Source organism: Eumetopias jubatus, unplaced genomic scaffold (genome assembly GCF_037043125.1).
Source record: "Eumetopias jubatus isolate StellerSeaLion01/CBP00866 unplaced genomic scaffold, mEumJub1_p1.0 scaffold_14, whole genome shotgun sequence".
Lineage (NCBI taxonomy): Eukaryota > Metazoa > Chordata > Mammalia > Carnivora > Otariidae > Eumetopias > Eumetopias jubatus.
The window spans coordinates 83,619,733-83,635,844 of NW_028274820.1; the positions used below are offsets into that span (position 1 = coordinate 83,619,733).

A 16,112-nucleotide genomic window follows, 5' to 3' on the forward strand; every position below is an offset into this window, starting at 1 on the left:
CAGGGTATTCCAAACCGATCTCAAGGAAACTGGGGTTTGGCCAATGGTCCTCTCACACTTCCAGGCTGTGGGAAGTGAGGTGGCCATCTCACTAGGTGAGAATACTGACCATCACCAACACAACCCACTCAGTTGGCATGAATTAACAATATATAATAGCTGTTAGCTAGGTTCCCAGCACACATTCTAGATGTCTTCTTCCAGTTCCTATGAAAGCCCTGTGAGGAGCGAGAATATTTAAGTCTGCGGATTTAATGAGTGCTCCATGTAGCCATTAGAACATTTCAAGGTTCCTCCAGGACCAGCAAGTAGCATTAGGAGAAGTGGAGTGTCCAAGATTATGGCCACCCCTTTAACCCAGCAGTTCTTATTTTAACTGACTGAAATGTTAGATTTCTGGGTAGCATTCTTTTGAAGATCAAGTCTGAAGAGCAGAATATAAGGGAAATGCTCTTCATTTATTCTTAACAGAATATGGTAATCCCCATATCATCAGAGCTTGAGAGAATTGTAAATCTAGATCAAAGAAGATTATCTCCCTCTTCCTGAAAACGCTTAATAAAAATACCCTTCAGGGTTACAAGCATTACATTCTTGGCCTTGATTGTGGGTCCATGTACAAAACAGTCAAAGAAAAAGCTTCTTCTTTTATATAAAATTTTGTTAAATAACCTTGCTAATATTATTAGGCTGTCAAAGTCCCACATGATACATTTCTTTTAGAAATAGTTTCCAAGAAACTTAACCCTCTCTTAAAAAAATAGGTAGGCTTGCTTCCGTCACATAATGAAAGTTATGAATCCCACTGAATGTCCCTTTATATTTTGACTGCTCTCAAAGCTCAGAACTTGATGTAGTCCTGTATCCTGGCTACCATTTTGTTTCTTCCTCTTTAAATGGCTTTGATAATATACTTCAATTTGAACCGCCCTATATATCTTTTTATCATAAATAGGCAAGGCTCTAATAATAAATGAACACTAATAAATAATAATAAATAATGAAATTTAAAAATTGATGAACTCACTGAAAATTACTAAAAATCTGGAGGATTATACAATCCACGACAATCTGTTTATGCTTACGTCTCTTACTTGTAGCATCAGCTGTTGTAATATAGACAAGTTTCAAGCCATTAGCAAAACAACTTTCCAGGGAGCTCAAAGAGATTCTCTTTTATGTTCATATGCTAAAATTCATGTATTTTACATGACCCTCATATGAGGAGTATACTTACTCTTGTATCAGACACAGTTCTATTATGCTTTAGGGGGTTCCTGCTGCTTTCAAGATAAACAACTCTTAAGAATGGCCTGTAAGACTTCCTGTGTTCTATCGTACCCTTATCTCTGACACCCATTTCCCTCAGATTCACCTGTCCCTAACTCCCTAGAGTAGGGATGTTTCCCTATTACAAACTCAGTCCGGCACACCTCTGCCTTCAGCACTCATTACAGATTATATTATGATACCTTGGTGTGCTTTTTTGATTAATATCTAAATTCCCCAAGAAAATCTAAATCTCGTATCTGTTTTGACTGTTTTTATCAGTAGTATGTCTCTAGCACCTACCACAATGTTTAACACATTCTATGTGCTCAATAAATATATCTTGACTAAATTAATGAAATGTTATATGTGTTTCTCTGTCCATGGTGAGTTGAAAGAAGCAAATTATGGAAGACATTAGCCCTAAAAAAAAAAAATCACAAAAACAGCAGTCTCATAAGGTAGAAGGGGTGAAAAAAGACTATAAAAAGCAGACAAGAACTCAGGAATCATCGGAATCTAGAGGTAAACTGTCTTAATAATCATTAGGCATTAAGATGTTTTTAATAGTCTTTAATAGCATCATTATATTATAGTATGGTATAATAATGGAAGTCATCAAGGAAGGGTTTGGCTTTTATCTATGATTAAGATAAGAGAGAAACTGGTAATCTACCTTTAAAATACTTTAATCTCGTGTTTCTTTAAAGATTTTCCCATCTTCTGGAGGTGAGCTTCAGTTATTGAGAAAACATAATCATTTGCATTCCTTTTTACACTTCCTAACTACTTGAATAAATGGAGTGCTCCCCAACCTCATGTTACGATAAATAACCTTGCATTGTAATACTCCTCTTTTGCTCAATTTTCATAATTGCAAGAAAATTATTTTTACATTCCCCCTTAATATTTACATTTGTAACAAAAGGATTGTTATGTAATGTCTCACAAAAAAATTCTGCTGAAAATAAGTATTGCATGTAAACCAAATTTTGCCTCATATTGCCCGCACAAAGCAAAAGAAGAAGTTTCCATTTGAATTCTAAATTGAAGATGACCTTGTGCTTTTTTGAGAAAGGCTGGCAGCTGAGGTCACTGGAGTGTATTATGATGGACAGTGCAGGGCTGTTCGTGACTCAGAGGCATGTCCATTGTGTGGATTACAGCCAAACAGAAAGAATTAGACAGCTCGGAGCATTCTATCATTTCATTTGAAAATAATGGCCAAAATCATGGGCAGCAACCATTATAACTTTCGTGAAAGAGTAGCAACATTCAATAATTCCATTGCTTCAGACAGGCAGTTGGCTATTCTCATCCGAATACTCTGGGTCCAGCATATTTTGTATCCGTTTCTGTGACACTCAACAGAAAGCAGAAGCTCTGCTTGTGCAGGAGGCAAATCCCACCTACACTGCGCCGTCGGATGTAGTTCTAGTTTACAGGATGCAGCCCATTGCTTTACAGGGACCAAATCACTGAAAGTGATACAAGGAAAGAGAGGATACAGAAACCTAACCCAGCACTCTTAGAAGGTAAATATGTGGCAACTCCAGATCATGTACCTTCCTCAAGTCAACTTACTGTTTAAAAAGCTGAAAATCAGTTTTAAAACAAAATCTCTACAATTTCTTCTTTAAGAATGGCACAAACAAAACATTTTCAAAGAAATCTAATCTGTTGTCAATGCTTCCAAATGAGCCTCCTAAGTTATTTCTGAAATAGTGATATTTAAGTAGAATATTTTGATTGATAGAGGTTTATTTTTAACTTCTTCTTTCAGGAGCAGATTAATGCTTCTTTCAGGAGCACAAAAAATATGTTTGTGATTTAAATGCAGGTGGAAAACTCACACTTCTGATTAAAAGGGGAATTGCTTCTAATCCTGTGCTTCCCACTCTAAGTATCTTCTATATATGGGGGTGGGGAGGGACAAACACCTTCACTTTTAAAGTATTTAATGACCAAAAAAAAGTTGTAACTTACCATTAAAATTTACAGCCCGAATATAACCAAGGAGCTCTTTGCCATCAACAGCACTCATTCGTGGGCAGAGGCCAATGTATCCAGGGCAGAGATCTTTGTGCATATTGTGCAGAGCATAAGCCATGGAATACACTGCATCAATTACAAACTGGACCTTTCCTTCCTGTTCATAAGATGAATCCCTTGCAATTCGCTCCAGCCCTGCAAAAGAAAAAAGAAAACCATCAATTGGTGTTAGATTTCACTAAAAGATGGCATTAGGGCCAAGATTTCCACATTTGAGGCACACTTAATGAGACAAAACTATTTGATTTTACTCCCAATTATTTTAATCCTATACTTACTGAGTCAGACTTTTAAACTGGGTATTGAATTTTTTATTTGGAAAGAACAGAAACTATTCTGTTAGCAAAAAAAGAAATAAACTAAATAAAAACCTATACTTCCATTATCTTTATTTCCATCATACTGAGTTGATTACATTGTACATTCTAGTAATTACATAACATTTTGGAAGTGACTTGATCTTATAAGTAAAATGTGTAGATTTCATTCTTTTCATCTACTTCAGTTCCAGGAGTATCATTTAATTAGTGTCTCAAAGTAAGGTCTTTTTTTTTCTCCCCTCCATACCTATTCTCATTTTGAATGTGCTTTACTTGGGAGCCCTTTCTGTAATATTAAAGGACAGTGTTTCCTTAAGTGAACCAGCTATCTTCAGAAGAATCATTCAACTTATTTTCTTCTTGAACTCAATTTTCTTTTTAATATTTTATTTATTTATTTATTTATTTATTTATTTATTTATTTATTTGAGAGAGGGAGAGGGACAAGCAGACTCTGTGCTGAGCTTGGAGACTGATGTGGGGCTCGATGTCAGGACCCTGAGATCATGACCTGAGCCAAAATCAAGAGTCGGACGTTCAACCAACTGAGCCACCCAGGTGCCCCTTGAACTCAAATTTCTATTTTATTTTATTTTTAAATCCTTTCCAGCTTTACAGAGATAAAATTGGCATATAACATTGTGTAAGTTTAAGGTATACTACATGATGATTTTATATATGTATATATTATGAAATGATTTCCACAATAAGGTTAGTTAACACATTCATTACCTCCCATAGTAACCTTTTTTTTCCCTTGGGGTGGTAACATTTAAGATTTACTGTTAGCAACTTTCAAGTATACAATACAGTATTGTTAACCATAGTCACCATGCTGTGCTTAGATCTCCATCAATTTTCTATTTCTATAGTAATCAATTTAATTCATTAAATCTAGCAGTCTGATAAATTAGTTTTCTAGGACTTTTCTGTCACGTAACTGCCAGCCCACATTTCCAATTGCTTATCATATTCCTATGTAGTCTGCTTCCATGTCAAACTCAATAGAGCTAAAACCAAGCTATTATTATAGAGAATTACATCATTTCCCTAAAACCTCCAATAGAGGGTCTTACAGGTTTGAGAGCACAGAGAGGGAAGATCAGTTCTTACAAAGAGTACTTTCAAGGTGTCAAAAGATATATTGATTCCTTCAATCTGCAATAGCTATATGATCTAAGCTAACATCCATGCAGATAGGGGAGCACTGTCTTCTCTGTAACTTTGTATGGCACTTTGTCTCCTAGGTCTTAGAACAGCTCTGCTATGTCCAGAACGTCATCAAGTGACCTTGTGAAAAGAGCCCTTTCAGTTTCAGCCAAAAATTTCTCTCCCATAGTTTTCACCATGAAGTAGACAATTCATAAATAAATAATGAAGAATGGTCACGGCAACCAAAAAGATGCAGTTGTTTCTTTAAAGATTTTATCTGGTGACCAACCACCCTGGTTAGTCCAGGATTGAGGGGTTTCTCAGAACATAGGACCAAAATATAGATAGTTCTGGGCAGACCAGCATGATTGGCTATGAAAAAAGAGGGAAATGACAAGTAAACTTGATATGAGACTGAAATAACTACTTTGAGGGTACGTCCTTAGGTCAATGAGAAGATCCTGGTTTCATTTATTTTGTATCACTAAATTTGATAACTGGAAATGAAGACTATAAATCCCAGAGCAGTTGTTTCATTCTTGATTATCTTCTTAAGTACAGACTGCTGAGGGCCACTCCAGATTTACTGAATCAGCATCTCCCAATTTGGGGACATGACAAATCTGTAATTTTGAAACACAGATAAGATACCTAACTGTCTTAGTTTGAGCTGCTATAACAAAATACTAAAGACTGGGTGGCTTATAAACAATGGAATTTGCTTCTCAAAGTTCTTGAGGCTAGAAGTCCAGACTCAGGGTAACAACATGGTTAGGTCCTGGTGAAGGATGTCTTCTGGGTTGCAGGCAGATGTTTTCTTATTATATCCTTACATGGAAGATAGCAGACTTCTGGTGACTGCTTTTAAGGACACTAATACCATTCATGAGGGATAGTGCTCTATCTTCAAAACTTCATCTAATCCTAATTACCTCCCAAAGACCCACATCCTAATACCATCATATTACGGGGTAGAGTTTCAACATATACATTTGAAAGGGACACAAACATTGTCTGTCACACTAACATTACAGGTTATGTTGTTTGTATTGCTGCTCTGTAAATCCCTCAGCTACACACACACACACACACACACACACACACACACACACACACCACCCCCTCCCTGCCCCGCCTCTGCCACACTCCTGCAAACATTATTGCTTGTTTTTCTGATTTTGCTTTCTTTTGTGTACTTTATTTTTGTGTATGCGTGGCTCCTCTCTAATAATCAAGAGGACACACATTTTTCTAAAGATTTATTTATTTATTTTAGAGAGAGAAGGGGGGAGAGGCAGAGGGAGAGAGAGAATCTCAAACAGACTCCTCACTGAGTGAGGAGCCTAAAGCAGGGTTTAATCTCACAACTGAGATCATGACCTGAGCCAAAATCAAGTCAGACTCTTAACAGACTGAAACACCCAGGTGCCCCTTTTGTGTACTTTAAAGAAAAGAGAGAATTTCTTTGTCTCTATTACCACTGGGTGGAATATGAATAGCAGGCATAGAAATGGCAGAAAATACCCAAGCCTAATTGATTCAGAGAAAGTAATGACCATGAGAACATTAAGGAATTTGGAAAATTTTCACAGTCCGTGGAATATATGTAAGAGCTAGATGTGTGTGAATGTTTTATATTTTTAAATTTACTCTATCCTAAAATGTTCTGGATTTAACATAATATGATTTTATTTTAATGCTACTACAACCTCACTATCAATCTATAAAGATACTTCTTAACATTTAATAACTGGGATAAAGTTATATATAATACTTTCCAGATAAATTTTAATGGAGATGCCCTAATTTAATAGACATATTCTTTTTTTTAAAGATTATTTATTTGAGAGAGAGAGAGCAGGAGGAGAGATGGGGGAGAAGGAGAGAGAGAGAATCTTAAGCAGGCACTCTGCACAAAGTATGAGTCCAAGGCAGGCCTTGATCTCATGACCCTGAGATCATGACCTGAGCCTAAATCAAACTGGGACGTTTAACTGACTGAGCCACCCAGGCACCCTTAATAGACATATTCTTTCTTGATTTTTTCCTAAAACAATTTCAATTTTACACATAATAGATTTATAATTAATTCTCAAATACCATACATCTTATTAAAGGGACATATTTAAATTTGCACTTGTCAAACTATTTATTTCCTTAACTAGTTATAAACTCCTAATAGTATGAGCAGAGATTAAATATTCCAACTTTGCCCCTCTTTTTTTTAAGTAAAAGTTCAGAAGGCTGTTTAGTGACAGTCGTCACACAAGTCAATGGACATTATATGACTCTTCCCATGAATCGATAGAAGTACGTGGTGACAAACTAAAAGACTGAACATTATTACCATTTCGAAATTTAACAAGAAATCATTTTATTTCTTTCCAGGCTGTTTAGACTTATTTTTCTATTCCCTAACATTTTAACTTCATGAGGACACTTAAGATTTTACAAGAGCTAGAGTTCGCTCCTCACTTCCTACAGTTGCTTGTCTTATTCATCTAAAAGAGGAATTTAAGAAGCTGACAGTGACTCATCAACTTAATTGGCTTTAAAATTTCATTATGCTATAGTTTCTAAAGTTACCATTAACGTATTGCTATAAAGTGCTAAATATTGTCAAAGGCTATATGTCAGCCCTCCATTTAAAACACTGACTGTAAAGTTGTGATGTGTTTTAGTGGATAGCTTAAAAGTAACAGCATATAGCAAAGCATTTGCATGGTAGGAGAGGAAGTCAGCCTCGTAAATTTTATAGCAAGATTGTTTTATGTTTTCATTAATGAAACTTAAAACTTTTGACTGTATCTCAAGTTCCTGGACAACAGAGTAAATTCTTATTGGTCCAAGCAATATCACATGTGCCTCAGTTAAGGTCTTTTGAACATCACGGTGTATCCTCTTGGTTTTCAAAAGGCAAATCAGCTCAAGTTTGCAAAGTGCCATATACATTATAGTGCGAGTTCCTAAGATAGCCTGACATGAATTTTAAGTTCTTTGACTGACAGATAGTTGTTGAGTTTTGCTTTCTAAGAATTTCTGATTTCTCAGGGCATAGTTTAGTTTTATAGACTGAGATTCGATGTTATTTTCCTTTTCCTGAAATTATGTTAATGTAATGATGGTCCAATAAACTGATCAATTCCATGAAGAAGAAGGAGGAGGAGGAGGAGGAAGAAAGGAAATCCTATCGGTTGTTTTATTCCCAAGAAACCACATATCCGATGGGTTGATTTTTTAATACAGTTCTAGCATGTAGCAGAAAGAATCCCGCATTCTAAATTTGTAGGTTAAAAAGTTTAAAAATTAAAAAAATTATTGTTTCTCCCTGACTTTTTCATAAGAATGCAGCAACTATTTTAAATGATTAAATTGTTTTCTTGCAGTTAGTGTGGAGAGGATGCTAGGAGGAAAGAAGAGAATCTGTGAACTGTTAGGAACACATTTATGCTGATAGGACCAGACTGAAGAGTCATTCTGAATTCCACAACTCCTTATCTCACTACTCAATGCACCAGAGAAAAGACTGTCATGTCCTACAAGCAGCTCTCCCAGTGCCTCACATGTAGGCAAACACTGCACAGTGGGTGACTGAAATCAGTGAACCACGCCAGTGACAATCCGTGAGAACCAGGAAGAATCACAATGCACACTAAAAAGGAGTCGTTATCAAGTCAGCAAACCTAAGTCATCTTCCACTGAATTTAAACTGATTTGGCTTCAAGGATACAACAGGGGAAGGATGGGAAAGAAACAGAAGCATATTCAATTATCCAGGAATATCTCCTAAGCGCCGGGATATGCGAATGAAGCGTTGTGCAGCTCCCGCACAAACCGCAGAAAGATGAGAAGGTGGGCCCTGTGTAAGGCAGAAAGACAGACTGACTGAGGGAGGCAGCAGCTACAGGAGAAAGAAGAGCGACCAGTGGGGCAGACCTGGATTCAGGTCCCAACTAACACAACCCAAGGCAAGTGGCCTGGGCCATGGACTGGGAAAGTTGCCCCCAGGGAGCTCTGTGATGGGATACCCCATCTCTTCAGCCTCATCTGCTTGTACCACCCACCTCCCCACACATTTGTAGGTCCTTGACTAGAACATGAGATTTCCCACCGCAGGACTTCCCCCAGATGTTCACTCTGCAACTCTTCACTCCTTCCTAGATACCTCCTGCTCAGCCTCCAAGCTTTACGTAAGATGTCAAATCAAGTTAGGCGGGAGCACTCATATTTAATTTTTTAATATAGCAGCCCAGATCAGATCATAGAGTATCTTAAATGCTATGCTTGAATACTGAGTATTGTTCAAGTGGAAACACAGAGCCATGACCGATATTTAAAACGTTTCTGGGAATATGGGTAAAGTAAATTGAAGCAAATGTAGTTTGAGGGTAGAGATACCAGCTGGAAGGGAGGGCAGATATAGGTCGAAAGAGTGGGGAAAAAAAGAATGACAGAAAATATATTTCAGATGTCAAACTGACAGTATTTGGCACCCTGATTAAGTATGGGAGTAAGGGTTGAAGGCAATCAACAACTCAGGGGTCTTGAGGCAAGGTAACAGAACAAACAGCATTAACAGAATTTGCAAAATCAGGTTAACAAGATGGTTTTGTTTCTGACTGCTCTGGCTCTCCCAACTGCATCAAGAAATACCTCACTTGTCTCTTATGGGGGGGCGGACCAAGATGACGGAGGAGTAGGAGACCTGGATTTCATCTGGTCTCAGGAATTCAGCTGAATAGGGATCAAACCATTCTGAACACCTACGAACTCAACAGGAGATCAAAGATAAGAATAGTAACAACACTCTGAACAGAAAAGCGACCACTTTCTGGAAGGTAGGACGTGCGGAGAAGTGAATCCGAGGCAATATTCGGGAGGATAGACGGCAGGGGAGGGGGCCTCCTTCTCCCGCTTCTGGCAAGTGCTAGAGCCATGGAGCACAAAATCGGAACTTATAAAAGTCAGCTCCGCTGAGGGACGTCGCTCGCTCCAGTGGCTAAGCGGGGGGGGGGGGGGGGGTGGAACCCTCACGGGACAGTGTAGTCTCAGGACCCTCGGGGTCACAGAAAGACCGGGGGTGCCTGAGTGTGGCAGAGCTCCCAGGTATCAGAGCAGGGAAGCCGGCTGCAGAGACGGAGCCGAGGCGCGGGCTCTCAGCTCGGGGTGGCCATAAACTGTGATACGCGGCCCAGTCGGGCCACTGCTCCTCCAGCAGGGACCCAACCAGCGGCAGATCTGGGGAGATTCCCCTCCCTCCCCCAGGAGGAGCGGTGCGGGACAGCACCGCAGGGATCTGCTGGGTTTGGAGACTCCGCACGGGGTCGGATGCCAGAGATAGAAACGCTCGGTCACAGGCCGGGTGAACACGGAGTGCGGCCAGAGACCAGGAACGCGGGAGTGACTGCTCTTCTCTGGGGGCACACTGAGGAGTGGGGCCCCAAGTTCTCAGCTCCTCCAGGCGGAGATTGGGAGGCCGCCATTTTCACCCGGGTCCTCCAGGGCTTGCAGGGAACAAAAGCTCCTGAGAGCAAACCCGAGCAGCTTGCTTAGCCCAGACTCACAAGGGCGGCGCAATTCCGCCTCCGGCAAAGACATTTGGGAACCACAGCAACAGGCCCCTCCCCCAGAAGATCAGCACGAACAGCCAGCCAAGACCAAGTTTACCGATCAAGGAGAACAGGAGAACTCCAGGGCTAGGGGAATACTGCACATAGAATTCATGGCTTTTTTACCATAATTCATTAGTTTTTCAAAGTTAATTTTTTAACTGTTTTTTTAATTTTTTTCCCTTTTTCAAACATCTTATCAATCCCTTTTTTAAAAAAAACATTTTTTATTTTTCATTTTTAGAGTCATATTTTTATCCCTTCATAGTAGTTACCCTTATTTTTGGCATATATGTATAAGTTGTTCTCTCTTTAAAATTTTGAGATACAATTTCTTCTAACAGATCAAAATACACCCTAAATCACTAGTGTATGGCTTTGTTCTATTCTCCTGCCTGATCACATTCTCTCCTTTTTTTTCTTTTTTTCCTTTTTAAATCTTCTTTCTTTTTAAAAACAACTTCTTATCTTATCAATTCCTTTTAAAAATCTTTTATAATTTTCATCTTTACAGTCATCTTCCATCCCTTCATTGCATCAACCCTTATTTTGTACATATATAAGTCTTTCTTCCTTTAAATTTTAGCAGGCACTTTCTTCTAACAGACCAAAATATGCCCAAAAGCTAGTGTGTGGCATGGATCTATGCACTAGCCTGATCATAACTGATCATATTCTGTGTTTTTTGTTTTGTTCTGTTTTTGTTTGTTTTTATCTTTTTCTTTTTCCTTTTTTTTTTCTCTTCTTTCTTTTCATTTCTTGTCCCCTGGTTTCAGGTCTTTTCTGATTTGTAGAGAGTATATTTGCTGGAGACGTTGTAAACCTGTTAGCATTCTGTTATCTCATTCATCTGTTCTCCTCTGGACAAAATGACAAGATGAAAAAAACACCTCAGCAAAAAGAACAAGAGGTAGTACCATCTGCCAGGGACCTACTCAATACTGACATTACTACAATGTCGGACCTAGAGTTCAGAATCATGATTTTAAAGATACTAGCTGGGCTTGAAAAAACTGTGGAAGTTATTAGAGAAACTCCTTCTGCAGAAATAAAAGAACTAAAATCTAACCAAGTCGAAATCAAAAAGGCTATTAATGAGGTGCAATCAAAAAGGGGGGCACTAACTGCTAGGATAAATGAGGCAGAAGAAAGAATCAGTGATATAGAAGACCAAATGATGGAAAATAAAGAGGCTGAGAAAAAGAGAGAGAAACAACTACAGGATCACGAGGGCAGAATTTGAGAGATAAGCGATACGATAAGACGAAACATCAGAATAATTGGGATCCCAGAAGAAGAAGAAAGAGAGAGAGGGACAAAAAGTATATTGGAGCAAATAATAGCAGAGAACTTCCCTAATGTGGGGAAGGAAACAGGCATCAAAATCCAGGAGGCACAGAGAACCCCTCTCAAAATCAATAAAAATAGGTCAACACCCCAACATCAAATAGTAAAACTTACGAGTCTCAGAGACAGAGAATCCTGAAAGTAGCTCAGGAGAAGAGACATGTAACCTACAATGGTAGAAACATTAGATTGGCAACAAACCTATCCACAGAGACCTGGCAGGCCAGAAAGGACTGGCATGGTATCTTCAGAGCACTAAACGAGAAAAATATGCAGCCAAGAATACTATATCCAGCTAGACTATCATTGAAAATAGAAGGAGAGATAAAAAGCTTCCAAGACAAACAAAAACTAAAGGAATTTGCAAACACGAAACCAGCCTCCAAGAATTATTGAAAGAGGTCCTCTAAGCAAAAAGAGAGCCTACAAGCAGCATAGATCAGAAAGGAACATAGAAAATATACAGTAACAGTCACCTTACAGGCAATACAATGGCACTAAATTCATACCTTTCCATAGTTACCCTGAATGTAAATGGGCTAAATGCCCCAGTCAAAAGACACAGGCTATCAGACTGGATTAAAAAACAAGACCCATCAATATGCTGTCTGCAAGAGACTCATTTTAGACCCAAAGACACCCCCAGATTGAAAGTGAGGGGGTGGAAAACCATTAACCATGCTAACGGACACCAAAAGAAAGCTGGGGTGTTTATAGCAGCAATGTCCACCATAGCCAAACTGTGGAAAGAGCCAAGATGCCCATCGACAGATGAATGGATAAAGAAGATGTGGTATATATACACAATGGAATATTATGCAGCCATCAAAAGGAATGAGATCTTGCCATTTGCAACGACGTGGATGGAACTGGAGGGTGTTATGCTGAGTGAAATAAATCAATCAGAGAAAGACATGTATCACATGACCTCACTGATATAAGGAATTCTTAATCTCAGGAAAGAAACTGAGTGTTACTGGAGTGGTTGGGGGTGGGAGGGACGGGGTGGCTGGGTGATAGACATTGGGGAGGGTATGTGCTACGGTGAGCGCTGTGAATTGTGCAAGACTGTTGAATCACAGATCTGTACTTCTGAAACAAATAACGCAACATATTTTAAGAAAAAAGAAAAAGAAGAAGATAACAGGAGAGGAAGAAAAGGGGAGTATGTCAGAGGGGGAGACGAACCATGAGAGATGATGGACTCTGAAAAACAAACTGAGGGTTCTAGAGGGGAGGGGTGTAGGGGGATGGGTTAGCCTGGTGATGGGTATTGAGGAGGGCACGTTCTGCATGGAGCACTGGGTGTTATGAACAAACAATGAATCATGGAACACTGCACCAAAAACTAATGATGTAATATATGGTGATTAACATAACAATAAAAAAATTAAAAAAAAAAAGAAAGCTGGGGTGGCAATCCTTATATCAGACAAATTAGATTTTAAAACAAAGACTGTAATAAGAGATGAAGAAGGACACTATATCCTACTTAAAGAGTCTAACCAACAAGAAGATCTAACAATTGTAAATATCGATGTCCCTAATGTGGAAGCAGCCAATTATATAAGGCAATTAATAACAAAAGCAAAGAAACACATTGACAACAATACAATAATAGTGGGGGACTTTAACATCCCCCTAACTGAAATGGACAGATCATCTAAGGAAAAGATCAACAAGGAAATAAAGACTTTAAATGACACACTGGACCAAATGGACTTCACAGACATATTCAGAACATTCCATCCCAAAGCAATGGAATACACATTCTTCTCTAGTGCCCATGGAACATTCTTCAAAATCGATCACATCCTAGGTCACAAATCAGGTCTCAACCAGTACCAAAAGATTGGGATCATTCCCTGCATATTTTCAGACGACAATGCTTTGAAACTAGAACTCAATCACAAGAGGAAAGTCGGAAAGAACTCAAATACATGGAGGCTAAAGAGCATCCTACTAAGGAATGAATGGGTCAACCAGGAAATTAAAGAAGAATTAAAAAATTCATGGAAACCAATGAAAATGAAAACACAACTGTTCAAAATCTTTGGGATACAGCAAAAGCAGTCCTAAGAGGAAAGTATATAGCAATATAAGCCTTTCTCAAGAAACAAGAAAGGTCTCAAATACACAACCTAACCCTACACTTAAAGGAGCTGGAGAAAAAACAGCAAATAAAGCCTAAACCCAGCAGGAGAAGAGAAATAATAAAGAACAGAACTGAAATCAATGAAATAGAAACCAAAAAAACAGTAGAACAGATCAACGAAAGTAGGAGCTGGTTCTTTGAAAGAATTAACAAGATTGCTAAACCCCTGGCCAGACTTATCAAAAAGAAAAGAGAAATGACCCAAATCAACAAAATCATGAATGAAAGTGGAGAGATCACAACCAACACCAAAGAAATACAAACAATTATAAGAACATATTATGAGCAACTCTATGCCAGCAAATTAGATAACCTGGAAGAAATGGGTGCATTCCTAGAGATGTATCAACTACCAAAATTGAACCAGGAAGGAATAGAAAACCTGAACAGACCTATAACCACTAAGGAAATTGAAGCAGTCATCAAAAATCTCCCAACAAACAAAAGCCCAGGGCCAGATGGCTTTCCAGGGGAATTCTATCAGACATTTCAAGAAGAATTAATACCTATTCTCCTGAAACTGTTCCAAAAAATAGAAATGGAAGGAAAACTTCCAAACTCATTTAATGAGGCCACCATTACCTTGATCCCAAAACCAGACAAAGACCCCATCAAAAAGGAGAATTACAGACCAATATCCTTGATGAACATGGATGAAAAAATTCTCACCAAAATACTAGCCAATAAGATCCAACAGTACATTAAAAGGATTATTCACCAAGACCAAGTGGGATTTATCCCTGGGCTGCAAGGCTGGTTCAACATCTGCAAATCAATCAACGTGATACAATACATTAACAAAAGAAAGAAGAAGAATCATATGATCCTCTCAATAGATGCAGAAAAAGCATTGAGAAAGTACAGCATCCTTTCTTGATTAAAACTCGTCAGAGTATAGGGATAGAGGGTACATACCTCAATATCATAAAAGCCATCTATGAAAAACCTACAGGGAATATCATTCTCAATGGGGAAAAGCTGAGAGCTTTTCCCCTAAGGTCAGGAACGCGGCAGGGATGTCCACTCTCACCACTGCTATTCAACATAGTATTAGAAGTCGTAGCCACAGCAATCAGACAACAAAAAGAAATCAAAGGCATCCAAATCGGCAAAGAGGAAGTCAAACTCTCACTCTTTGCAGATGATATGATACTGTATGTGGAAAACCCAAGGGACTCCACCCCAAAACTGCTAGAACTCATACAGGAATTCAGTAAAGTAGCAGGATATAAAATCAATGCACAGAAATCAGTGGCATTCCTATACACCAACAACAAGACAGAAGAGAGACAAATCAAGGAGTTGATCCCATTTACAATTGCACCCAAAACCATAGGATACCTAGGAATAAATTTAACCAAAGAGGCAAAGGATCTGTACACAGAAAACTATAAAATACTCATGAAAGAAATTGAAGAAGACACAAAGAAATGGAAAAACGTTCCATACTCATGGATTGGAAGAAAAAACATTGTGAAGATGTCAGTGCTACCTAGAACAATCTACACATTCAATGCAATCCCTATCAAAATACCATCCACTTTTTTCAAAAATGGAACAAATAATCCTAAAATTTGTATGGAACCAGAAGAGACACCGAATAGCCAGAGGAATATTGGGGAAAAGAAAAGCAAAGCTGGCGGCAACACAATTCCAGACTTCCAGCTCTATTACAAAGCTGTCATCATCAAGACAGTATGGTAAAGGCACAAAAAGAGACACAAAGATCAATGGAACAGAATAGAGAGCCCAGAAATGGACCCTCAACTCTATGGTCAACTCATCTTTGACAAAGCAGGAAAGAATGTCCAATGGAAAAAAGACAGTCTCTTCAACAAATGGTGTTGGGAAAATTGGACAGCCACATGCAGAAGAATGAAATTGGACCATTTCCTTACATCACACACAAAAATAGACTCCAAATGGTTGAAAGACCTAAAGTTGAGACAGGAGTCCATCAAAATCCTAAAGGAGAACACAGGCAGCCACCTCTTCAACCTCAGCCACAGCAACTTCTTCCTAGAAACATCGCCAAAGGCAAGGGAAGCAAGGGCAAAAATGAACTATTGGGACTTCATCAAGATAAAGAGCTTTTGCACAGCAAAAGAAACAGTCATCAAAACCAAAAGACAACTGACAGAATGGGAGAAAATATTTGCAAATGGCATGTCAGATAAAGGGCTAGTATCCAAAATCTATAAAGAACTT

The 16,112-nt window shown here is 38.6% G+C and overlaps 1 protein-coding gene across 1 annotated transcript in view; it reads right to left on the reverse strand.

The window, feature by feature from the left end:
• GRM8 (glutamate metabotropic receptor 8) overlaps positions 1-16,112 on the reverse strand; it is a 757,410-nt gene that overhangs the window by 274,761 nt on the left and 466,537 nt on the right. The window contains exon 6 of the mRNA XM_028104923.1: positions 3,256-3,456. Coding sequence (XP_027960724.1) covers positions 3,256-3,456 — 201 coding nt within the window. The remainder of the gene's footprint in view (positions 1-3,255; positions 3,457-16,112) is intronic.